Here is a 23,911-nt window from a genome sequence, read left to right as displayed (position 1 = left end):
CATTTATTTATTCAATATTAGAAAAGATCAGAAATCAACTCCAATTGGTTCGGCATGGTTTTGTTTGCTTTGTATAAGCTAAACTAGTCTTATCCAAACTGAAAAAAAAAATACTCTACTAAGAGTCGTGTTACCTTTCATAGTTCAGAGCTCAGAAACTGAAATCGCTTCCGAATCAACTGTCAAATAAAAAAAAAGAAACTGACCCAAAACTTTGTTTTTTTTTTTTAAGCTAAAAACTTTTGACTAAAATCTGAATAAAAGCACAATATGGAAAACTATACCAAACTGGAACCGGATTTTTGAAACCTCAAAGTATATTTTGGGCCTTACTTTGGGCCCAATAGTAGTAATCTGAGCATAGAGAACTGCGGAAATATAATTTCCGTACGTACATTATTAGTACAGTACGCTTTTTCAAAAAAAGGAAGACTGAGAAAAGAAATTTCAAAAAACGGAGGAAATATCTGAAGGAAGATGGCGGGATCTCTAGCAGCATCAATCCACGAGCACCACCGAGGAAACACGGCGGCTTCTGAATTTTCCCGATGGCTGATCGGTTTTGCTCGGTTTGTTCCGTATCCATCTTATCCCTCTACCTATCAAGGACTGATTCCTCTCGGAAAGAGAGAGCTAAATCCATCGCCCCACGGGACGTGGCTGTCGACGTCTTCTTCGACGGTGTCTCTCCAGCTGGTGGACGAATTAGACAGATCCGACGTGATTCTCTCCGTAGAACTCGGCGGGAAAGTCCTTGTGAGTTGATTTTTCCTCTCTCTATGTTGTTCTTTAGATCGGATTTGCTATACTGCTTTTTGTTTAGATTGGTTTTCGCGATGGTTTAAGCTCAATAGATTTCGTGATTTAGGATCTAATCCATGTTTGATTATAAGTTTATGGACTAATTTAACTTCCCTGGTCTTTGGTTGTTTTTCGGATGATTGGGGAATCTCAAATTCTACAGGAAGAACACTACATTTCAAAGCTGAATTTCTCATGGCCTCAGATGACGTGCGTTTCTGGGTTCCCACCTCGTGGTAGCCGAGCGATTCTCGTTAGCTACAAGGATTCTGCAAACGAGGCAACTCTCCTAACACTCTAATCTCTTTTGGGTTTTTCTGGAATAAACAGATATATAAAAAGCTTCATAGTGTAACCTAAGAAGAATTTGATAAATGTCCATGAGTTATATACTTGAGATGTGTGATCGAAATCATATTGTTTAATGTGCTTGTTGTTCTTTCTACAGACTCAAAAATTCGCTTTAAGGTTTTCCACATGTGATGCAGCGGTGACCTTTGTGGTAGCTCTTAAGGTCAGCCATTACTGCAAAGACCTGCTTACCATGTTGATCAGATAGAGATGATATTGCACTACCCTGAGATGATATTGCATTACCCTGACTTCGGTTTATAAACTATTTTCTTGGAATCATAGCTAATGAGTCCTGTTTTGTTCTTCTGTTTGCAGGAGAAACTCAAGGGATTAGAGGAAGCTGGGATCCAGAGAAGTGAAACTAGGTCCGAGATTTGTTTACAGTCAGATTACAACACTACAGATGAGATTATCCCCAGGTTAGATCACATTACAGTGTTGTGAATTTGTACAAGTGCTTTAGCCAACAATTTAGATATGGGAAATATTTCTTTGCAGAGCCACTGAGGAAGAGCAAAGTATGGTTAAACCTCATGATAGTTATGTTCCTGAAATGCTACCAAGGGTTGAGTATCAAACTGGACAAACCTTATACACACCACAATTCGCCACTGTGGAAGAGCCAAACATGGTTAAACATCTTGATAGTTATGTTCCTCAAATGCTACCAAGGGTTGAGTATCAAACTGGACAAACCTTATACCCACCACAATCCGCCATTGTGGAAGAGCCAAACATGGTTAAACATCTTGGTAGTTATGTTCCTCAAATGCTACCAAGACTTGAGTATGGAGCTGGACAAACCTTATACCCACCACAATCCACGCTTAGTCAAATCTCTAACGAAGCTTCCATTAACCTTCCTCCGAGTTTCAGTACCTTACTCTCTGGTTGCTTTCCCAACTCAACTCTAGGTAACAATCACATTGACCTTGCTTGTTCTAGTTTGAGAAATATGGCTTCTTTCATACAAATTTACCAAGTTTCCTTCCCGTGAAATCCGCTATAGATGCAGGCCAAACAACTGTAAAGCAGGATCCTGATCTAAAGTCACAGATACTGGTACAGCATAACAAAACTTGAGTTTTTTCTACACACAAACACAATTCTAATGATCTCTTCTGATTTGGGATTCCAACTTTTTGTTTTGGCAGAAGTACATGGAAGATTCTTCATTTCAAGGTGATTTTTCTCCCCAATACTCACTCAGACAATAATAATCTATTTAGATTCGAGCTCTACATTTCAGCTGCAACTTCAATTAATAAATTTCAAGAATCTACCATCTATGTAACAAGTTGTTTCTTCATTATCCAGATATGCTGCAGAAAGTAGAGAGAATTATCGACGAAATAGGAGGTAACTGGATTCTCTGAGTTTCATCCTCCATATATATACTATCTCAATCTTATTTTCCAGGTCCAGTCTTTTGTTCATTGATTCGACATTTGTGGTTTAATCTGAACTCAAATTAGACATTGTTGATTTTCTGTTTGTGAATAAGAACATAGTGACTGATGGTTGAACATCATCTTGGTGAATTTGTTCGAATCTGAATTTAAAAAGTTACATATTACCTAAAACCTATCTTTCCAGTTGGAAAATATAGAATTCACAAATCCTCATCTTAAAATTTACTCATGATCTCAAGCACATTGTATAACAATATAAAATTCAGTAAAAGAGCAGTAAGTCAAAAGGGTTGACAATGCTATATTACGATTATGCTTCAAAGTATCATAATCATAAAGTCCAATTTGATTTGCTCCAAAATCTTGCAAGGTAGATTAGTGACATTGTCAGAACTCAGAAGTATAACCTATACTAATTAAAAAGTTAGTTTGCAATCTTTGCAAAAAACAAAATGGTACATCGGAAAACCAGCAAAACTAACCTAGAGAAAATAGTAAAATACAGTACTCTTAAAATTGAGAATGTTAACCAAAATGCCCCAATTTCAATAAAAAATACTTTTAAAACAAAGAAGAAAATAAAAATTGTGGTTAAATTTGGTGTTAAATCCGGTTCCAGTTGGCGAGAAAAAATTAATTCATTTCTAGTCGAGAAAATTTAAAACTAAATTACAACTACAGAATATATAATTTGTATAATTGTATGGGGTTTGTTGGGAAAAATAAAAAACATTTTTTGGGTGTAACTTTGACTCAACCCGAGAAGTTTAATGAATACAACAATCAGAGAGGCAAAAAGAAAAGGAAAAAAAAAAAGAATTCAATCATAATGTTTTCGAATTTTTTCGAAAGCCTATACGAGGGCATCGGAGACGGAGACGATGACGCCGACGATGAGGAGAACAAGAGCAACCGGGAATCTTCAACGGAAATACACGATTCTCAGATAAACACCGATCGTTTGTCTTCGATTTCACTGGAAGAGGAGGCTCAAGCGCGTGGGGTGAAAGATGACCTGACGGAACTCGGTCATACCCTGACACGCCAATTTCGGGGCGTGGCTAGCTTTCTCGCTCCGTTACCAGATGGATCTTCCTCCGATCTGTCAAATATTAGATTGAACCAATCTCGGTTTTCAGATCCCGGATTGGATCAATCGCTGTCTTCGGATCCCAGACTGAATCAATCGCGTTCTTCAGATCGGTCTGAATCGTGTGTCGGAAGTGGTACGCCGGAGAACGGAGATAGAATTAGGAGCTGGAATTCGGAGACCATGGCGTCGGTAGAAAAAGGGGTGGAAGATGTGTGCAATGACCCGGAGGAGGTAGAAGAAGGAGAAGAAGAGGAAACGGATAATGAAGAAGAAGATGCGGTTGCTCTTACGGACGAAGTGCTCGCATTTGCGAGGAATATAGCTATGCATCCAGAAACTTGGTTGGATTTTCCTCTCGATCCCGACGAAGATCTTGATGGTAACGTACATTGACTCGTTGGCTTTGCGTACAATTTCAAAAATTGAGAAAAACAAAGTTTGTTGGCCAAATTTTTTTGCCTCTAATCTTCATGGATTACGTATCAAAGTTTTTGAATTTTCTTCTTGTAGATTTGGAAATGTCTGATGCTCAAAGAGGCCATGCTTTAGCTATAGAACGTCTTGCTCCGAGGTTAGCTGCACTGAGAATAGAGCTTTGTCCATGCCATATGAGTGTTGGTTACTTCTGGAAAGTCTATTTTGTTCTTCTCCATTCGAGGCTCAATAAACACGATGCTCTTCTTTTGTCTTCCCCACAGGTAAACCTCACTCAATCTTCTTGAATCAAGTCCACACAAACCGAAATGATTACTCGACAAAACCCTTTTTTTTATTTGCAGGTGATGGAAGCAAGAGCGTTGTGGATGAAAGAGCTTCAGAATCAAACCCATTCCTCGAAAGAAGGTAGAGATATTCTTGATGAGGACATTACTCCATCAACTTCAAACTACTACCACCATGCTCCTCCTGAGTTTCTATCTCCACGAATATATGCCTTTGAACCACCTTCAATTATGTATCACGATTTCGAAACGGTAAATCGCGTTTCTGATAACGCCCAGTTCATCGATAAAGCTGTTATTGAAGAAAAACCGATTCAGAAGAGTGACAAGAAGAGTGCAAGCCTAAGTCAAACACCCAAAGATGATGAGGATGATGATGATTGGCCAGAAGAGGAAGTTTCTTCTAATACTTGGGCTCCAATGTACACAGTCAACGAGGATGATGTTTCTTTCAGTGATCTCGAAGGTGACGACGATATAAGTAGCTTAGCACTCAAGTCTAAGATTACCACAAAAGGCACCGACGAAAAAGGAACATGAAACATCATTTATGGTCACAATTAAGCTGGCTTGTTGCTTTGCCTTACCTCGAGATCGAATCAATGGAACTGAACATAAGGATTTGTGCCGAGTCAAAGTGTGAAGTCTGAGTTTTGGGTGAGTTTGATTGTTTGTCAAAGACAAAGGTTTTGAAACATGTACAGAAGATTTCTTTGATCATTTCAATTGCCATTGTATTTGTTCTCTCTTCCCTCGCCGATGTAATGAAAAATTGGATAAAAATTAGGTGAAAAGTGTTTGGTAAATGATAATACTTATTTACATCCCAAAATATCTCGATTGGCCAATGAAACGAACTTCACACAAATATCAAAGATCGTAACTGCTTAACAAAAGTTAGAAGACCTATTTAGCCTGGCTCTGAGTATTGATGATCTGCGAGACTGCGACGATATTATTTTCAAACACAAATCGTATAGTTGTATTTTTGTATTGCTTGTTCTTTTCACATTGTCGTAAAATCTAGGGGAATGCAAATAAGAATGTAAATACGATGCCGTTTCGCGGGAATCTAATGACATGTTTTTTTGTCAATAGAGTAATGCGAAGCTGAAAGTTAAAAGCTGCTCTTTTCACTCCCATCGGTTTTTTTTTTCTTTTTTAGTTTTGTGTGACTCTCTATTATGAACCCACCCACGAACAAAAATCGTCAGATCGTGAATAAGACTTTATCGACAACACTCAGCTGCAGATGATCTTAGCTCATTTTTCGCTTTGATGTTGGTCCTTCTTCTCCGGTGAAGCATCAAATTCTTCAGATCTCGTGGATTGATCCGTCTCTTTGATCGGATCTGATTCGCAATCCTTGAGAAACAGGGAGGAAGAAGAACCATGGCAGGGGCGGCCTCCGCGCTGTTTCTGCTCGATATCAAGGGCCGTGTTCTCGTGTGGCGCGATTACCGCGGCGATGTCACCGCTGCTCAAGCCGAGCGTTTCTTCACCAAACTCATCGAGAAAGAGGTTTCTCTGCGATTTTTCCTCTGATCTTTATTTCTAGATGTTTATTTGGTCTATCTTTTTCTATTTTCAATGCTTGATTTGGTACTTGGATGCTTTGAAAATGGAAGACTACTTCGATGCACTGAACGAGAAATCATGCTATCGTTTCCAATTTCCATTTCTAAGAGATTCGCCAATAGAATTCGAAACAGCAACACGCCCAACCTTCCAGAAGTTTCAAATAAAATTCTAAGATAGTAAATGGATTGGTACCTGTATCCGCGATCTGATGCCACTGGTCTTTCTGAGATGATCGTGATTTACCCATACTGAATTTTGAACATTTGGAGCTAATGAACAAGTTTGATCGGTGGATTTGGATTTGTTCCGAAATATAGTTTTACTTCTGAAACGAAATGAGTTTTTTTTTTTTTTCTTTGTTGGTTTGTTTACTTTTGTCTAATCTTTCAGGGGGATTCACAGTCAAATGATCCGGTTGCTTACGATAATGGGGTGACCTACATGTTTGTACAGCATAGTAACATTTACCTGATGATAGCGTCCAGACAGAACTGTAATGCTGCCAGCCTTCTCTTCTTCTTGCATCGCGTAGTCGATGTAAGCATCCCTCCTGGTTCAGTTTTTGCAATTCCATCTGCTTCCCGGATTGGAAGAAAAAGAACATAACGAATGGTTCTCTTTCATATGATACCGATCATTTGACATGTTTCTTGCACTGATTGTAGGTCTTCAAGCATTACTTTGAGGAGTTAGAGGAAGAATCTTTGAGGGATAACTTTGTGGTAGTGGTACGTTAATGCTTCTCCCATGTGCTCTTATAATACTTCTTTGATACTAGGTGTTGTTGATTCTCTTGCATGGGCTGGATATATGTTGACAAAAGAATCTCTCTAATATTAGATGCTGAATTTTGACTTATGTTGTTGGCAGTATGAGTTACTTGACGAGATGATGGACTTTGGTTACCCTCAGTATACTGAAGCAAGAATCCTTAGTGAATTCATCAAGACTGATGCGTATAGAATGGAAGTTACACAGAGACCTCCAATGGCTGTCACAAATGCTGTCTCATGGAGGAGTGAGGGGTTACAGTTTAAGAAAAACGAAGTAGGTGCATAGTTTACAAGCAGGGTACATTTTGTTTTTTTTCGACTGTTTAGGTTTGCAGGTGTTTACAGACTGCTGTTTTGTTTTCCAGGTTTTCTTGGACGTAATAGAGAGTGTAAATATCCTTGTGAACAGTAATGGGCAAATTGTGAGGTCTGATGTCGTTGGAGCATTGAAGATGCGAACATACTTAAGGTGCGTTCTCTAGTGTTCCTAATCAACCAAAACATGATAGATCAAAATTTTCTCATCTTTGACTCTCTGCTGCTAAATCCGTGTTATTACAGTGGAATGCCTGAGTGTAAGTTAGGCCTCAATGATAGAGTATTGTTGGAGGCACAAGGACGGGCGACAAAAGGGAAAGCCATTGATTTGGAGGACATCAAATTTCATCAGTACGTTATTCTCTTGCTACTCCGAACATTCTCTGACAGTCACTTCTCCAGACCACTTTTTCAATACTTGAGTTTTACAGTCTTTATCTTCAAAATGTAGGTGTGTTCGATTGGCTCGTTTTGAGAATGATAGGACGATATCTTTCATACCACCTGATGGAGCTTTTGATTTAATGACATATAGACTCAGTACCCAGGTTTGAAATGTGGAATATTGCACATATGGTTTTTACCCCTTCTTATACGAATTAAATCTCATAAAATTTCTTTCTATACATAATTCAGGTGAAGCCTCTTATATGGGTGGAAGCTCAGATAGAGAGGCATTCTAGAAGTCGTGTTGAGATGCTGGTAAAAGCTAGAAGCCAGTTCAAGGAAAGAAGGTACTAACCCTTGTGTGACTTGTTTGATTTTAGTTTTTACAATCCATTGCTTAAAATCCCTCAAAAGTTTACAATATGATTTTCCTTCTCTGCAGCACTGCAACAAATGTTGAAATTGAATTGCCTGTACCAACCGATGCATCCAACCCCACCGTAAGAACATCCCTTGGGTCTGCCTCATATGCTCCCGAAAAAGATGCATTGGTCTGGAAAATCAAATCTTTCCCTGGGAACAAGGTAAGTGCTTATAGTTTAATGAAACTATGTAACGCTTGACCATCAAAAGCTGAATGCTTACATAAAGTTTTGAAACGATGTAGGAGTACATGTTGAGAGCGGAGTTCCATCTTCCAAGTATAACTGCAGAGGAAGCAACGCCTGAGCGAAAAGCTCCAATCCGTGTCAAATTCGAGATTCCGTATTTCACTGTTTCAGGAATACAGGTCAGTATTCCTAACAATGATCAATTTTTTATCATATATATATTGGGTTTCTATGTTTCTGCACTTGAAATATGAAGGCAAAACCTTAAAGTTGAGAATCCTGATGCGTGTTAATTATATTGTTATTGCAGGTGCGATACTTGAAAATCATTGAGAAGAGTGGGTACCAAGCTCTTCCATGGGTGAGATATATAACCATGGCTGGTGAGTACGAACTCAGACTCATGTAATATGAGATCTGTGTTTTTTTTTTTTTTTCTTAATATGAGAGTCATTGTCAACGAAACAAAGCAGAGAAAGATCTAAGAAAAGGGAAAAGATATGAAAAATTTTAGCTGATGAAATTTACGGTGAAGGTTGTTTTAGAAGCCATATTTCTTGTGAATTGTTTCATGATGTTCTGTTTATTTCTCCTGTAAGCTTTTTACGACACTTATATTTTGGTTAAAATTTGTCAAACAACGAGCAATCTTTTTATTTTCGTTTGATGGGCACTATGTTCTTTCGGTTCGTTTTCCTGTGGTCCATGCCACGGACGGAAACGACATGTAGCATGGGTGACTATACAACAAATGGCATGCAGTTTTTCCTATCCTCCTTGTGGCAATTTCCAGTGTAATGATTATTTGGGCTTTTGTAATTCAATTATCAAGGATTAACAAAGGGAGTTTTTGAAGGTCATCCTAATCATAGATATTATAGACTGTTCTTTTGGGGGGTGATGATGTATATATATATATCATTATAATGGTATGACACGGTCACACGAATAAGATACGGTAAATAGAATCTGACAAAACAACAAATATTATATAGATTTTTTAATGGAAAGATAGTTGTTTACACTAGTACAACAAATCGAGATAGAATAAGAAGAACAATGGAGTATCTGTAACAATAATAATAAATTGCCTACGTCTCAACTCTAACATTTGGAGAGAAAAATGATCAAATGTACAAAAGCTATTTTTTTTTTAAACCGGGTTTTGTCAACGAGGAGAGCGAGGAGACTGATTGGGGAGAGTTTGAGGAATCTTCCTGAAAACATGTTTCCTGCAACGTTGGAAGATACTGTCGTATATAAGATCGAACTGAACTCCAGCTCTCTCTCTGTTCACTATGAACGTTATGTGATCTGCTTCCACTATCTTATAATACCTGCCAAAGAAAAAAGAACCGTTTTTCATTAGATCCAACATTCATCTCCCTCTATGGCATTTGTTTAACATATATACAAACTCACTCACCAGATCCCAGGTTGTAAAGTTTGGCACTCCGAATCGCTCCTTACGAACCGGCTCGGATGCTCCACTGGTAGCCTCGGATGTGTCATTGATATCGTGTTCAATGCCCCATCGTTCTCTTGCCATTCCTCATCCCTTCATTCAAGAAACATTTTTCTCTTAGAACAAATGTGCTATCTACTTTGCAATGTTTAAACAAAGAATTGATCAAGAGCTTCAAGAATGAATGTTAAAAAGTTTTGATCTTTTTGGGTTTTGTTGAAAAGTTTTGATCCTTTGTGTGTAACCTGTAGCCTTTATAAGGAGGAGAAACATCTTGAGGGAATCGCCATTGGCTCATCTGAAAGACGCGGAGGAAGAGCATCGGGTGGATTCCAAGAACACCCGAAGGAATCGTCATGCCCATGATTCTGCGGGTGCGTTTAGTCGCGTAGCTGAAGTAGTAAGTGCTTGGGAATGTCTGGAGATTGGAGTTTAAACTTGTTGAGCCTTGGATCGTGAGATCCGGTAAGATCCAATCGCCGGTGGCAAAAGGACCAGTGTTTCCCATTAGGCAATCAAGGAGACCTCTCACGCCGGTTTTCTTCCAAGATATGTTGAAGTGATCGAACCCGAAATTGTAGTATGTCTTTAGCCATGAAATGTCCAACCAATCGTACATTATCACACCTATACGACATAGCTGCAGCAGACATATCGGTTTCATGCTTATTCCATCGTCTGTCCTGTAATAGCAACAACAAGATTTAGCGATGAGAATCAACAACAATCAAAGACGAAAGATCTTGGTTTTTCTAATACATTTGCTTCCAAGACCAAACCTTTTATTTCACAAACACAGAAACAAACAGGAATAGTCCAATCAGTTGTAAAGAATTGAGATTTTCAGGAAGGAAAACTAACCGCATGCCATCTAAGTAGGTCCTGGTAGTACCGTTGAATGCTCCGGACAACGATGTCACACTCAGAACCCAATTCTCATTCGTTTCTTCATACCCTTCAAATGCCTAAACATAACAGTTTGAGACTTATATGTGTTAGCATCAATCATCAAACAGAGCTTATGAACAAAAAGACATTCTATCGTTAAGACAAGGATTCAACTCAAACCTTATCTGCAAGCATTTGCTGCAACACACGCACAACTTGCGCACCCGCTGAATGGCCCACAAAATGAATAGGATGATCCTCATCCCATTCAGGGTATTCCCCTGAACACACACATACCAATTTCAGATTTGCATTCATTTGGATACATTAATGAGAATTTTTCAGATCAAAACCAAACCTTTTCCGTAATCTCTTCCAAACCGAGAATGTCCACAAGCCTCACTATGCTCTTCGCCGAAATCAACTCTTCCTCCTTTTAAGTAATAGAATAACTCCCTTGCCCTGGAGACCATTGTGTTATCGTCAGCTCAATGAAACACATAATCCATCAATATATGCATCAAAATCACTAAATCCTACAAACTGCAGATTTGGTTTGGGAGACGAAATGAATTCAATACCTATCATAGATGCTTGTTAAGGATCCCAAATCAGGAACAAGAACCCTCTCATCTTTCTTCTCAGCACCACCAAAGTATGATAAGCCTCCTAATCTCTGGGGGATAACAAAACAATAAGATCAAACCTCAAAACCAGAACATAACTCAACAAAACAAACAGATGAGAGTTTTGCTTTACCCCTTTGCCAAATCCAAAGATCCCATGGACCAACACAATTGGAGGCAGACCCTCAACATTGCTTTGAATTTGAGCAGTTTCTCCGACGTCGTTGATATCGACATTGGGCTTGAACAAGTAATCACTCAACGTCTGAGAGATATCTCCGGCGACGGCGGAGCTGAATATATAAAACCCATAAAGCAAATGCACCACAGAGCTCACGAAGAGCTCAGCGAGTTGAAGAGAAGTCCCCATCCACAACTTTATCATCATCTTCTTCTTCTTCTTCCCACAAGATAAGAATAAAACCAGAAAACCCGGAAGCCAAGATCGTGATAAAAGAATCTCCTTTATCCTTAAAAAAAAAGTAGAAATTTAAATCTCCCCGGAACAGGGGAGACAAAACAGAGAGAGAAGAGATCCTCGTGAGCCTTCTTCAAAAGAACATTAAAGGATGCTCCTTTGGCGAAAACCCAGAAATGAGAAAACTTTGAATTTTCTCGAGAAAGAGAAAGTGGCGTCGTCTCTCTTATTATCCAATTTCCTGGAAATTTGTTATGTCATCCATTTGTAGCTGCCCACCTCTCACCAAACAACTATTTTTTAATACAAAATAAAGAAAAATACTAGAAAGGATTGATTTTCAAAATTTACAATCTTTTAGCTCAACCACGCCATGTGTATGTGTCCTGACCTCTCCTATAAATTCCGAGTTTCCGCAAATATTGTAATTTCAAGGCCCACTGAATTTTTGTTTGGGGAAGAAAGAAATTATTAAAAAAAAATCGTCAACTTCGATTATTTTTATGGTTTTTGGTGAATTGTGATTGATTGAGAGAAACGGCGAAGTTCGCTGGATCGGCGCTGGAAGGTTGGTTCATAATTCCCAACTGTATCTTGTGCTTTTCTGTAACCTTATCCGTTTAATCATAGTAATAACATATTTTCCGTTTAAGCAGTAATTTAGTTTACTATAAATACAATCCTCTGTGAGTGCAAATTATCACATGTGATCCCATATCCAAAATTTAAGTATGAAAATGGATAATTATATGAAAAAAATCATGGATTAGGGTAGGGGTGTTATCTTGGTTTGGATTTTCAAATTTTCACTTTATGGTTCTTTTTCAGATTGAATTAAATCGACTGACTCGTATTAAAAATTTCTACATCAAATGTTACTCCCTCCGTTTTACAAAGAGTGTCGTTTTAAAGTTTTATTTTTGTTTCAAGAGTGTCGTTTTATATTTTCAATGCAAAATTTTAAACAATATTTCAGTTTTAATCATATTAATTTAATGTATGTATTAAATAAAAACAAATTATTTAATATATTAATAAAGAACAAAGTTGTATTTTTAATAATTTTTTTAATATGTGTGAAAAATGTTAGAATGACATTCTTTAAGAATTACTGAAGTAGTGTCGATCGATATTTTATTTATTCATGAACTGTGGAATTTTCTATGAATATATATTATCGAAAGACAAGTTGTTAGTTTCGCCGTTACAAACTCACCAATCATAACTTTTTTTTGGTGTCGTTAAGATGTAGAGAACGGGGAAAGCCTCATGTGGAGGTTAAGTATAAGTTGGACTCTGTTGGCGCTAAAGAAGGTTTCATTGTGTGTATTGTTGAATTATTTGAGGAACTAATGCACATGGCTTGCAGTTTCCTTTTTTAAAAACAATATTCGGAAACCTTTTTTTGGATTTGTTCATTGTTAGTTTCAGAATTGGTTGTTTGAAAATAATATCGAAAATCTTTCTTTTCCGTTTTTGGCAAGAAACAATTGTCGTGCAAGTAAATTATGAGATTCAGAATAATGTTATGCAAACGTGGACTTACCACTTGATATAAATAATAATTCTGCTTCTTGTAGCCTAAGATATTGCAAAACCGGTCAAGAGTATTAAAGTTTGGGGATTCCACTAGGTTCCATCTACCTGTGCATATGGTGTTCCATCTCCACTTCCCCAGAGCTAAATAGAAAAATGTGAATCTTTTAAATGGGTGTAATTGATACGGAGTAGTAATATACTGGTTGGCTAAAATCATATTCATTGTAGTTGGTCTATAGTTTATACTTAACCATTCTTACCATTGAAAAATAAAATATTAAACACATAGAAGCGCTTTTTGTGTACAAATTAGTCCAACGATTATTTTAAAAAATCACATCACATTCATAGTCTAAGGATTCATTATTTTATCTTTAGGGAATTCAAGGTTATTTTTTTATAGAGTAATATGATACAGAGTGATTTATTTATGTGTGGATGGTCAAAAGAAAGTTTCACAATTTTGAAAATCCAGAGTTGTTGACTAGACTAGTTGGCAAGTGTATTCCTGGAAGTCAAAGTAAACATTTATTACTTTCGACACTCTAATTAAACATGAACCAACAAAATTGATTTCATAATATGAACTAAGTACTTAATAGAGATATTGGAAAATTGACCGGAATCAAGAGGTATTATCTCGAATCGTTGTTTTTCCTAATTAAAATTTATCTATTTCCGGTATTCTTTATATATATATATATATATATGATGAGATTATGGTACAATATAGTATGTACGATGAGTTTCCGTTTCAATATTACAATCTATGCTTATTTATGACTTTAAAATAAAATCACGTACTGTAATGAAAACAGATAAGTAGCCAGAGTAACAAATCATAACATTGTTTCAGACAAACAAAAGATGAAATCACAGACAGCTTTCGTATGCATATTCATGCTCTCTCTCTTTGCTTTATATCAGTGTATGTGAAAGATAATTTCTTCATGTATATATAACAATTGTCTCTTTGTTTTTGTCAATTTGGTTAGTTAAAGATGTGTGGTTTCAAATGTGTAGGCATGCAGATGGATGTTAGAGATATAGAGAGTTCGAGCAAGCTCTTTATTCCAAATTGTGTCCCTGCCCAATGTGGAGAAGGTTTTTTTCAAAGAGACTGTTGGTGCTGTATGAAAAATCGAAAGCTTTGTTGGAAAAACCAACAAGATTGTGATTCCAGTTCCCGTTGTCCTCCTATTAGTTTAAACTTTCAGAAAACTAATGTACAAAATTGACACACAAACGGCTTTAGTTTCGTAATGAATGTGAAATAATAAACAAGCTCTCTAGTTTCTACCACAAATTTGTTAATATATGATTCTCTGTATTCATCTTACTATTACGAAATCTTTTATCTCCGGTAAAAATAGAGACGACACACACATAACTACACGAAAAGAAAGACAGCGTTAACCACTGATCCTACCAAGTAAGAAACATGAAAAGGAGTAATGGATGATAAAGATATCAACCGAAATATATGTAAATTGACCCAAATCTCAAATATCGTAATGGATGAGAAAGATATCAACCGAAACATTCATCGTCTTTGGAATCATTATTTTGATAGAGTAATATGATACAGAGTGACTATGTAGGTGTGGATGGATAATATGTCGTAAACAATAGTAATAGTAAAAAAGATTGTAATCACGAAAAATATGCATGAACAAAACAAGTTAGAGATTTTTTTTGTGTATTTTGGCTATTGTGCATAGCATAACTGAAAATCAGGCATATTTCTTTAGGGTATTAAGTATTAAGCTTAGAGTATGGTCAAATAAAGTTACACACTTCTGAAAATCCAGAGTTGTTGACTTGACTAATTGGCAAGTTATCGAAAGTTATTCCTGGAAGTCAAACTAAAATTTTATTACTTTTGACACTCTAATTAAACATGAACCAAATAAAAATGAAATGAATTACTTAATAGAGTTGCTGGAAAATTGACCGGAATCAAGAGATATTATCTCCAACTATTGTTTTTCTAATTAAAATTTATGTATTCTTTTTTTGATATATATATATATATATATATGTGTGTATTTACAAATTACAACAGCTCAATAAGACAAACACCAGTCACAACGAGGTCCTTAATTTGAGATATCAAAACCATGAAATCGTCACATATTGCTCTAATATGCGTAGCCATGCCGTCCCTATTCGCTCTGCATGAATGTACGTAAAGATTTTTCTCATCTATATATATATATATACGTATATGTATTTCTAATGTCTCTTTTGTCTTTTCATCGTCATAATTTTTTTATGTGTTTTAAATTGATGTGTAGGTGTGAGGATGGATGTTCGAGAAACGGAGAGCCCGAACAACAAAATCGATGTACCAACGTGTTACCATGGCCCATGCCATCCTTTGGTAACTAATTGTTGGTGTTGCGAACATTTACACCATTGTTGGTCTGGCAAAACTGGCCAAAGCTATTGCAACGAACAGTGTAAACTAATGTCGTCCGTAAATTTAAACCATTGATAAACTTATTTAATTTTGCAAACTTTTCCAAGCAGTCTCTTTACGCTGCTTGCTTGTAATAGGACCCTTTTTTCTGACTATTGTGGTTAATAAAATAAAATAAAATAAAATAAACTAGACGTCTGACGTCTATTCTATTCTATATATGTTTGCTTTTACATATAACTTAACTCACAGAGAAAATCTTAAACTAAGAATAATCTCAAATATGAAGTAAGACAAAATCTTAAATCTAAGAATATTAATTCTCAAATATGAAGTAAGAGAAAATCTATAATTTTAATAAAATTCCTGCCTGAATTGGAACGAAAATCTATAAAATAAGTTTAAAATTCTCAATACTTTATTTTTAATAGATTTTACTAATTATTTTGTTATGTGACAAAATTACGAGGTCTCATAATACTGTGACCGCATTTTAAAAACAAAATAAAATCATATATTTGTTTTGCTTGCCAATTCATTTACATACAGTAGATACAAACCATTTTTGTAAAGTTAACTTTTTTTTTAGATAAAAGTATATTGACTTTTTGTTCGTTTTAAGCAAAGTAAAATCAGCTGACTAATTGAAAGGATGTTAATGACACTACATACTTTACCTCTTTAAGATGATGAAATATGGTACAATATAGTATTTCATATCACAATCTATGTGTATATATATATATGTATATATTACTGTAATGAAATAAAAATCACATACTGTAATGAAATCAGATAACTAATTAACAAGGCCAGGCTAACAAATCATTAGATCGCTTCAGACAAACAAAAGATGAAATCACAGACAGCTTTCATATGCATATTCATGCTCTCTCTCTTTGCTTTACATCAGTGTATGTGAAAGTTTCTTCATGTATATATAACAACTGTCTCTTTCTTTTTGTCACTGTCAATGTTTTGATAATTAAAGATGTGTGGTTTTAAATGTGTAGGCATGCAGATGAATGTTAGAGAAATAGAGAGTTCGAGCAAGCTTTTTATTCCAAAGTGTGTCCCTGACATATGTTACTACCCTTATAATAAAAGAGACTGTTGGTGCTGTATGAAAGATCGAAAGATTTGTACGGTTAAGCAAGAAGATTGCGATTCCGATCCTAATTGTCCTCCTCTAAGTTTAAACTTTTTAGAAAACTGATGCACCGCTATATATATATCAGTTTTCAAAGTTATATAATGCCAAAAGACTTATTTAAAGCACCCAATGAACATTATTCTCTTTTTCTATGTATATATCTTTATACCACAAAATGTATGTCATAAATACACGAAAAGAAAGACAGCGTAATTTAAGCAAAGTGAATTGACTTTTTGTTCTTTTTAAGCAAAGTAAAATCAGCTGACTATTAATTTAAAGGATGTTAATGACACTATATACGTTTCGATCCTCTTTAAGATGATGAGATATGGAACAAGATAGTATGTCATTTAAGAAGAAATTTCATTTCAATATCACAATCTATGTATATATATATATATATATGTATATATTACTGTAATGAAATAAAAATCACATACTGTAGTGAAATCAGATAACTAACAAGACCAGGCTAACAAATCATTAGATCCTTTCAGACAAACAAAAGATGAAATCACAGACAGCTTTTATATGCATATTCATGCTCTCTCTCTTTGTTTTACATCAGTGTATGTGAAAGTTTCTTCATGTATATATAACAACTGTCTCTTTGTTTTTGTCACTGTCAATGTTTTGATAATTATATAAAGATGTGTGGTTTCAAATGTCTAGGCATGCAGATATATGTTAGAGAAATAGAGAGTTCGAGCAAGCGCTTTATTCCAAAGTGTGTCCCTGACAAATGTTACTACCCTTGTTTATTAAAAGGATGTTGGTGCTGTTGGAAAGATCGAAAGATTTGTGCGGATAAGCAACAAGATTGCATTTCCGATCCTAAATGTCCTCCTGTAAGTTTAAACTTTTTAGGAAACTAATGTACCGCTAAAGATATGAGTTTTCAAATTATATAATGCCAAAAGACTTCTTTAAATAAATCTTTCTACCGCATAAGTTTTTAATACATTATTCTCGTTTTCTATGTATATATCTTTCTACCACAAAAATGTATCATGTATGCAATAAATACACGAATAGAAAGACATCGTAAACAACTGATCCTACAAAGTAATAAACATGAAAAGGTGTATAATGGATGATAAAGATATCAACCGAAATATTTGGAAATTGACCCAAAGCTCAAAGATCGTGATCGATCGATTAAAAAAAGAAGAAGATATTATCTCTAATACAGAATTACATAATAGAGGTCAAAAAGAAAAAAAAAAATACAGAATTACATAATATAAGCTTCTCTATTTCCTATAAATATATCGATTAAGCTTTGGATTTTATAACAACTCAAGATTGTTAACTTCAAAAATCATATCATCATATCCTTTCAAGACATTCAAAACAATGAAATCGTCACATCCATCTCTCATCTGCATACTCTTTCTCTCTCTGTTCCATCTACATCAATGTATTTATAATTACTTAAAGCTGTCTCAATATGTATAGATTTTTTAATTTTCTCTTTGTCTTAGAGTCATCAGAGTTTGGTTGATATGTGTGTTTCAAATTAATATGTAGGTGTGAGGATACAAAGATCTGAGAACATTGATGAAACTATATGCGTCCTTGGCGAGTGCGATAATGACCTAGGATGTTTTTATTGCTGCCCCAACACGCCTCTTTGCTTAGGAAACCAACAATATTGCAACACCTTTTGTCAAACTCAAAATTAAAAACCATGCATAAACTGTTTAACCAACTTTACTATTTGCTTCAATCAAAATAAGAACCATCTACAGTATATGATTATCTTGATGTATTCTCTATTTAATGCGCAATCGACTGCATCAACCATAGTTTACAGATTAGTGAAAGGCTTGAAACAAAAATACTTATTAATGAACCAGCTTTAAAAAATAAGTAAATCAATAAGACGATTAGTATTCCATTTACAGAGTTGCGATTTAAGAATGTATACTTTCATTTGGATAAATTCATTAACAATGGTTATTTATATTGGATCAAAATATGTTACAAAGTAGAAGGTTCAACTAACTTCTATTACTGAATTGCATGTGCTAATAATAGACAAAATATGGCACTCACATTTTGATTTATTAAAAAAGAAAGAATTCTTGTCGATATAAATTCTAAATTTCCTTCCAATATACGTTTTTTTCACATTTACACATAAATGAACACGATCAAAACCATTAAGAACAAAAAAAAAATGATAAATCAGCCCCCGTTGTAACCAGACATATTGTACCTAAACCCTAATTAAATTTTCTTTTTAAGGGCATTTAGGATTCTTGCCTGGTCCTCCGTAGTAAAAATAATTCCCCCAAGCCCGATTAGACCCGCCTTGAATGTCGTAGCAATTCGGATGATCCGCGAGTACCCGGAGATTCGGGGAAGGGACCAAATTGTTATCCCAATCAACTACTTGGATGTTTCTGAAATAAGAAGATTTTGTGAACCCTTCCTCCGCAAAATATCCACTCCCCATCTGTGTCGAAGTGTGGGCCCCAAGTGGGCTTGAATTTACAACTTCGCCACCGTATTGGACCATGCTCGCGTGCTCCCTCAGGTGTGTGAACAAGAACGATGGCCAATACCCGACTAGAATACCCGACCCGAATTCAAGCCACCAATTCCCATGCTTCGGATCCTGAAATTTTCACTTTTAATTAATAACTAAGTACACATAATTTTATTTTTTTGTTGTTAAAATTAATCTTGATCAAATATGTATGATATAATCTGCATCAAATTCGGCCACAAAATAAAGAATATATAGAGTCCTTGAAAATAAAAATAAAAACTAATAGGAAAAAATGACTTTAATTATGACCCATGTGAGGCTAGAACAAAAAAAATAGTACTATTAATTTGATAACTCATGAGCCATGCTCCTAGTATTGCTTTGAGAGTTGGTATGTTGAACTATCTGGGGACAAATGTATCAAAATATGAAAAAGAATAACTTCGAACAAAAGTAAAGAGTGTGTAATAAGTGGTATGATACTCAAGTATACTTGCCTTTTTTCTCTATAAAATGATAAAAAGGGAGAAAAGAAAGAAGCATCTTCTAATTAAAAGTATATATGCAATAGATTGGTTATTATATATACCCAATTTTTTAAAGGTTGCTATTTCAAAAACCATCGAATGAATGAATATTGTAATTAGAGTGTGATTAGAGGAGAGAATATAAGTTAGGGATATGTACCTTCCAAATAAGCAGAGTAATATCGAATTGACCACCCTTGTATGAAGACGAGGGAGAGATTGCAGCTCCAATCGCAATCTGACTATTGGTTTGGACGAAACCGGAACACAAGAGATTGTAGCAGCCTGTTGCTTGATATGCATCGTTCTGTCTCCAAAACATAAGAGCTTATTAGTTTATAAACTTAAATAAAAATACAAGAGATGTAATATTTGTTTATTTTGCTTAGCACTGGAAATGAATGACTTACGGTCCAGTAAGTAAAGAATCTTGGGTAATTATCTCCATAGAGCTCTGGACTCACCTAATGGCAGATAAAAAAATGGTCCAAAATTAGCAATTTTTAATTTTAAACTTTATCAGTAGGTCTATATTAATAATTATGAAATAGTATTAAAGAAAAAAAAAAGAGTATACCTGCCAGCCAGCTTCAATGGTGTTGAGATCATTACCGAAGGAACCAGAGATAATCCAAATCTGAGATAAACTAAACTCGTATTGATTCTGCACCTTTGGAGCCCACACATTTATGCTTGCTTTTGCCCCATAGTATTTCTCCCCGCTCACGTATCCCACCGCGTGCTATATAAAATCAGTGATTACCACAAATCAATTCTATTATTATTCATGATCATTTTTCATTAGTTAGAGACTTAGATTAGAGTAATAGAACTCTTCCTTTATTTTATTTTATTTTAGGCAGGTTGTGTCGATAATTAAAATAAAAGGGTGGTATTATAGAAACTTGGCAGAGCTTTAATTTCGTGAGAGTTTGTGTTTTCCAAATCTAGATAACTAAGGATTTTATTTTACTATGAGTTATAAAATAGAAAATAAATTTGCAGACTGAATGTAAATTTGGAAAAAAAATAAGAGAAATTTGCTGACAGAATGTAGAAGAGTTTAAAAGAAGATTTTTGTAGTAATACTCTCTCCCCTCTCTTTCCTTTTTTAACCGACAAGCTTGACTATCTTTACTTTTTCTACAATTCTCAAAAGATGAAATTCATAAAGAATTACAAATGAAACTGAAAACAGTTGCCAATTTCTTTGACCACTTTTTATTTTCTTCTCGTCCAAATATGGTAAAGAAATGAAATATTCCAACCATTTCAAAATCTTACATTTTAAAACTAAGAATTCGAATTTTGAATTTATAAACAGTCCGGACAAGATATATTTCTCTTTAGAATGTGCTTATCGTTATAGCTGCTGGACCATAGATCTATATCTAAATTTTAATTTTCTAGACAAAAATATATATATATCTTTTGTATATTCAAATGACACCCAAATGACCAATTCTATTTATTTTAAGAAAAATTCAAACACCTCAAAAAAAAAAAAGAGAGAATGAAAATCTTACTTCATGGCCATTGCTGCTGGTATCTCTTTTGAAGTGTCTGAGTTTCTTGCCAAAGCTAGAAACAGAGTTTGCTCTGAGAATGTCTTCTTCTTTTGTTCTTCTAATAGGGACTGTTCCTTCAGGACATGTCTCTCCCTCCATTCTCCATAGCTGGAAGCTCTTTGGCCTCATTCCGCTCCTCTTATTACGCCCTCTTGGCCTCTCAGGGGGATCCTTCAGTGATTAATCTCACGTATTAATTAGTTTATGATTAACGGGTCTAATGACTGTGTTAATTAAGATTAACATATGTATGTGTACCAGTGGCATCTGTCCTCTTAATCTGGGATGATCAAATGCTGGTTGGTGATGTGATAAAACACAGTCTATGATGTCACCATCAGGGCTCTGCAACAATAAGGGGACCATAAAATCATAAATCAGAGGAAGAAGAAGATTGTCCCGAAAAAAAGGGACAGAGAATCAGAAACAGAGGAGGAAGAGAATAGCGTGTGTGTTTCTGAAACAGAGCGTGTTCTTGAAACAGAGGATAAAAAATAAGGAACAGAGTACGAAGACTGTATGTATCTCCGAAAACAGAGAAAAAAAGAAGAAGGTTTTATTTTCTTAAACAGAGCACATATAATCGAAGAAGAGATTTTTTTTTTTTGTTTCTGATACAGAGGAAGAAGAATCACAAACAGAGGAAAAAGAAGAATATAGTTTGATAAACACCACTTACATGAATTGTCTTGACGGAGGGTTTATTGATTTTCCTGAGATGTTGATTGATGGCTTTGAGCTTATTAAGCTCCTCGAGCGGCCGGAGAGTTTGGTTTCTCGGTGAGAGATTCTCTGTTTCCGAGGACAGGGCAGGGGAAGTAGCAGAAGACAAGATAAGAAGTGAGAAGAAGAGAATGTTGGAGGAACAAGGACGAAATAAATATATCATATCTAAGAAGAAGCTTCTTCTTCTTCTTCTTCCTCGTCTTCTTTCTCTTGTTCTCATTCTTGTTTGTTCTGAGAAAAACTCTGCTTCTGTTTGTCTCATTGTATTGCATCGATCGAAACGACGGCATTTATTGCCGTTTCTGGGTTTCCTCAACACGAACACACCTCCCATCAAAACCCAAGACGTTTTCTTGATATAAAAGAATGAGTAAAAGGAGCAAAAGAAGACAAAACCCCTTGATTTTTATAATCCTCTCAAGCTCTCACCATTTCCAAAGCTATTGAAGCTAAATCTCCTCATCTCAAACCCAAATAAAAAATCAAGAACACTATTATTGTCTTCTTGGGGTCTTATGCTAACAATAAAGAAAGAGAGAGAAATAGAGTATTAAAAGGGGTTTACGGAATTGTGGCGTCTTAAAGTAATAGTCTAAGTGTTTATATGTGTTTTGTGTTGGTGATATAGAAGTTACTTGGGCAGTGATGAAATCATTCATGCCTTTGTTTCATTGTTTTCTTTCACCTCCAAAATTATTAAGGAACCAAAAATAAAATGACAAAATCATATAAGTCCACTGACATAAAGTGACGACATAAAGTGACTAAGCAAAATCTAAGACGATGCTTTTTATTTTGGTCCATGGCTGAAGAAAATGAGTTTGCACACTCCCACCTTAAATCACCTATTGATTCATATGAGCTGGCTAAAAAATATTTAGCTGAAACAGAGGATAATAAATTATTTTTTCTTATGTGTTAGCACTTAGCAGTTAGTTAATGAGAGAGTTTTAATCTCTTAATTTTTATCATTCCTATTTAAAACTCTATCTTGCCTGCTAAAGATCAGAATTTTTGGACTATGTAATTCAAACTATCCTAAAATCCGTTAAGATGTCAATTTTTTGATAGTAAAACAATAAGTGTAAAGATGGACCATACCCTAATATTAGACCTTGAACCTTAGTTTCGACCGTAGGATTGGTTGCTCTATTTTTTTTGGTTTATCCGTTGCATTTTTCCTTACAAGTATTATCAAAAGAAGAAACACATCGTCAGTCCAAATACAGTATATTAAGTGAGTATAATACATTCTGTTATTGCTTTCAATTCTTAATAATGAAAATTTTCTACTAAAGTAATAAGTGTAATCAAATTAATATAAGTTGGTCAAAAGAGAAAAAACGTTTGAGACTAGTGTTCCCAAGCAGCAATACAAAGCCTGAAACATTGTATGTTTTTGTGTGTGTGAATATATGTATATAGCCAAAAATAAAGTGAAGTCTTGTGTTTGCGATGTTCCGTATGATAATGACAGTCAAAATTATGTTTCCTTCTTCTTGTTTTATTTTGTGTTAGTTACCGTTCTCTTTTTTTTTTTACAAAAAACATTTATTTGTATCTTTTAAGTTTTAAGCGACAAATAGAGGAATTTGCAAATAATTTACTTTTTTTTATTCCCTTTTTCTCTTTGCTCTCTTCCCTATATGTTCCTTCTGTCAGTTACTTTCTCCTCTTTTTCTTTACAAACAAATAATTATTCTGAGAAAAATTCTTGTAAGTTATTCACTTCACCGAAATAATGACACGGATAAATGAACAATTGAGTGACATAGTATAAATGTGTTGGTGGACGAAATCATCTTTGACATATGTTGCAAATCACAAATTGTATTTTTATATAAAAGTATTTGAAAATGACGTTTCGATATTTGTTAATCACTATTTAGTTCAGTATGTCATATTTATCATCTATATAAATGATTTTTTTGAGGTTTTTAACTAAGTATTACTATTATTATCTTATGTAAAATTGATTAACCTTTTTTTGTGTGACAATTTGCATTATGTAGTTAGTTTTATCAATT

At 35.0% G+C, this 23,911-nt stretch overlaps 7 protein-coding genes across 8 annotated transcripts; 5 read left to right on the top strand and 2 right to left on the bottom strand.

Moving 5' to 3' along the window:
• Window positions 1–439: 439 nt before the first annotated feature.
• Window positions 440–2,686, top strand: LOC18993804 (protein POOR HOMOLOGOUS SYNAPSIS 1). The gene is made up of 8 exons (XM_006417365.2): window positions 440–756; window positions 965–1,081; window positions 1,250–1,315; window positions 1,471–1,574; window positions 1,654–2,069; window positions 2,165–2,217; window positions 2,310–2,337; window positions 2,473–2,686. Exons 1-8 carry the CDS (start codon window positions 478–480, stop codon window positions 2,529–2,531), a joined length of 1,122 nt encoding a protein of 373 aa, XP_006417428.1. The 5' UTR covers window positions 440–477; the 3' UTR covers window positions 2,532–2,686.
• Window positions 2,687–3,366: 680 nt separating this feature from the next.
• Window positions 3,367–5,214, top strand: LOC18993803. The gene is made up of 3 exons (XM_006417364.2): window positions 3,367–4,039; window positions 4,171–4,358; window positions 4,440–5,214. Exons 1-3 carry the CDS (start codon window positions 3,397–3,399, stop codon window positions 4,920–4,922), a joined length of 1,314 nt encoding a protein of 437 aa, XP_006417427.1. The 5' UTR covers window positions 3,367–3,396; the 3' UTR covers window positions 4,923–5,214.
• Window positions 5,215–5,514: 300 nt separating this feature from the next.
• LOC18993802 (AP-1 complex subunit mu-2) lies at window positions 5,515–8,713 on the top strand. The gene is made up of 11 exons (XM_006417363.2): window positions 5,515–5,903; window positions 6,354–6,500; window positions 6,629–6,691; window positions 6,834–7,010; window positions 7,102–7,205; window positions 7,298–7,405; window positions 7,506–7,602; window positions 7,691–7,788; window positions 7,884–8,025; window positions 8,109–8,231; window positions 8,363–8,713. Exons 1-11 carry the CDS (start codon window positions 5,775–5,777, stop codon window positions 8,459–8,461), a joined length of 1,287 nt encoding a protein of 428 aa, XP_006417426.1. The 5' UTR covers window positions 5,515–5,774; the 3' UTR covers window positions 8,462–8,713.
• A 318-nt stretch (window positions 8,714–9,031) lies between these two features.
• LOC18993801 (lipase) lies at window positions 9,032–11,734 on the bottom strand. The gene is made up of 8 exons (XM_006417362.2): window positions 11,165–11,734; window positions 10,987–11,081; window positions 10,764–10,867; window positions 10,586–10,686; window positions 10,379–10,482; window positions 9,763–10,200; window positions 9,479–9,610; window positions 9,032–9,389 (listed from the first exon to the last, which is right to left on the bottom strand). Exons 1-8 carry the CDS (start codon window positions 11,417–11,419, stop codon window positions 9,221–9,223), a joined length of 1,398 nt encoding a protein of 465 aa, XP_006417425.1. The 5' UTR covers window positions 11,420–11,734; the 3' UTR covers window positions 9,032–9,220.
• A 4,461-nt stretch (window positions 11,735–16,195) lies between these two features.
• Window positions 16,196–16,626, top strand: LOC112084041 (EMBRYO SURROUNDING FACTOR 1.2-like). The gene is made up of 2 exons (XM_024152317.1): window positions 16,196–16,324; window positions 16,424–16,626. The coding sequence occupies exons 1-2, from the start codon at window positions 16,264–16,266 to the stop codon at window positions 16,624–16,626; spliced, it is 264 nt and encodes an 87-aa protein (XP_024008085.1). The 5' UTR covers window positions 16,196–16,263.
• A 1,296-nt stretch (window positions 16,627–17,922) lies between these two features.
• LOC18993798 (EMBRYO SURROUNDING FACTOR 1-like protein 4) lies at window positions 17,923–18,251 on the top strand. Its single transcript, XM_006417359.2, has 2 exons — window positions 17,923–17,986; window positions 18,097–18,251. Exons 1-2 carry the CDS (start codon window positions 17,923–17,925, stop codon window positions 18,249–18,251), a joined length of 219 nt encoding a protein of 72 aa, XP_006417422.1.
• A 462-nt stretch (window positions 18,252–18,713) lies between these two features.
• Window positions 18,714–22,403, bottom strand: LOC18993797. Of its 2 annotated transcripts, none has more exons than XM_006417358.2 (7): window positions 21,838–22,218; window positions 21,417–21,503; window positions 21,117–21,329; window positions 20,168–20,332; window positions 20,001–20,054; window positions 19,751–19,897; window positions 18,714–19,189 (listed from the first exon to the last, which is right to left on the bottom strand). In XM_006417358.2, the coding sequence occupies exons 1-7, from the start codon at window positions 22,216–22,218 to the stop codon at window positions 18,812–18,814; spliced, it is 1,425 nt and encodes a 474-aa protein (XP_006417421.1). In that variant the 3' UTR covers window positions 18,714–18,811. The 2 variants fall into 2 exon arrangements, with proteins under 2 accessions (XP_006417421.1, XP_024008651.1); XM_024152883.1 differs by having other exon boundaries at window positions 19,141–19,189; window positions 20,001–20,044; window positions 21,838–22,403.
• Window positions 22,404–23,911: the final 1,508 nt, after the last annotated feature.

This window comes from Eutrema salsugineum, unplaced genomic scaffold (assembly GCF_000478725.1).
Source record: "Eutrema salsugineum unplaced genomic scaffold, Eutsalg1_0 scaffold_5, whole genome shotgun sequence".
Classification (NCBI taxonomy): domain Eukaryota; kingdom Viridiplantae; phylum Streptophyta; class Magnoliopsida; order Brassicales; family Brassicaceae; genus Eutrema; species Eutrema salsugineum.
Note: the sequence above shows the minus strand (reverse complement) of the source record. Positions and strands in the feature narration are given on the sequence as shown.

What these genes read in the sequence shown, in the direction of transcription:
- LOC18993804 (XM_006417365.2), top strand. Translation starts at nt 478, where the DNA reads ATGGCGGGATCTCTAGCAGCATCAATCCACGAGCACCACCGAGGAAAC. An exon ending in ACAGATGAGATTATCCCCAG is followed by an intron (nt 1,575 to 1,653) that starts GTTAGATCACAT and finishes ATTTCTTTGCAG; the next exon opens with AGCCACTGAGGAAGAGCAAA. An exon ending in ATCTAAAGTCACAGATACTG is followed by an intron (nt 2,218 to 2,309) that starts GTACAGCATAAC and finishes TTGTTTTGGCAG; the next exon opens with AAGTACATGGAAGATTCTTC.
- LOC18993803 (XM_006417364.2), top strand. Translation starts at nt 3,397, where the DNA reads ATGTTTTCGAATTTTTTCGAAAGCCTATACGAGGGCATCGGAGACGGA. An exon ending in TCCCGACGAAGATCTTGATG is followed by an intron (nt 4,040 to 4,170) that starts GTAACGTACATT and finishes TTCTTCTTGTAG; the next exon opens with ATTTGGAAATGTCTGATGCT. An exon ending in TTCTTTTGTCTTCCCCACAG is followed by an intron (nt 4,359 to 4,439) that starts GTAAACCTCACT and finishes TTTTATTTGCAG; the next exon opens with GTGATGGAAGCAAGAGCGTT.
- LOC18993802 (XM_006417363.2), top strand. Translation starts at nt 5,775, where the DNA reads ATGGCAGGGGCGGCCTCCGCGCTGTTTCTGCTCGATATCAAGGGCCGT. An exon ending in GGGATAACTTTGTGGTAGTG is followed by an intron (nt 6,692 to 6,833) that starts GTACGTTAATGC and finishes TGTTGTTGGCAG; the next exon opens with TATGAGTTACTTGACGAGAT. An exon ending in TACAGTTTAAGAAAAACGAA is followed by an intron (nt 7,011 to 7,101) that starts GTAGGTGCATAG and finishes TTTGTTTTCCAG; the next exon opens with GTTTTCTTGGACGTAATAGA.
- LOC18993801 (XM_006417362.2), bottom strand. Translation starts at nt 11,419, where the DNA reads ATGATGATAAAGTTGTGGATGGGGACTTCTCTTCAACTCGCTGAGCTC. An exon ending in ACCTACTTAGATGGCATGCG is followed by an intron (nt 10,201 to 10,378) that starts GTTAGTTTTCCT and finishes TTGCTATTACAG; the next exon opens with GACAGACGATGGAATAAGCA. An exon ending in ACTTTACAACCTGGGATCTG is followed by an intron (nt 9,390 to 9,478) that starts GTGAGTGAGTTT and finishes TTTCTTTGGCAG; the next exon opens with GTATTATAAGATAGTGGAAG.
- LOC112084041 (XM_024152317.1), top strand. Translation starts at nt 16,264, where the DNA reads ATGAAATCACAGACAGCTTTCATATGCATATTCATGCTCTCTCTCTTT. An exon ending in TCTCTTTGCTTTACATCAGT is followed by an intron (nt 16,325 to 16,423) that starts GTATGTGAAAGT and finishes TTAAATGTGTAG; the next exon opens with GCATGCAGATGAATGTTAGA.
- LOC18993798 (XM_006417359.2), top strand. Translation starts at nt 17,923, where the DNA reads ATGAAATCGTCACATCCATCTCTCATCTGCATACTCTTTCTCTCTCTG. An exon ending in TCTGTTCCATCTACATCAAT is followed by an intron (nt 17,987 to 18,096) that starts GTATTTATAATT and finishes ATTAATATGTAG; the next exon opens with GTGTGAGGATACAAAGATCT.
- LOC18993797 (XM_006417358.2), bottom strand. Translation starts at nt 22,218, where the DNA reads ATGGGAGGTGTGTTCGTGTTGAGGAAACCCAGAAACGGCAATAAATGC. An exon ending in CCAGCAGCAATGGCCATGAA is followed by an intron (nt 20,333 to 21,116) that starts GTAAGATTTTCA and finishes GATTTTATATAG; the next exon opens with CACGCGGTGGGATACGTGAG. An exon ending in CCATTGAAGCTGGCTGGCAG is followed by an intron (nt 20,055 to 20,167) that starts GTATACTCTTTT and finishes ATCTGCCATTAG; the next exon opens with GTGAGTCCAGAGCTCTATGG.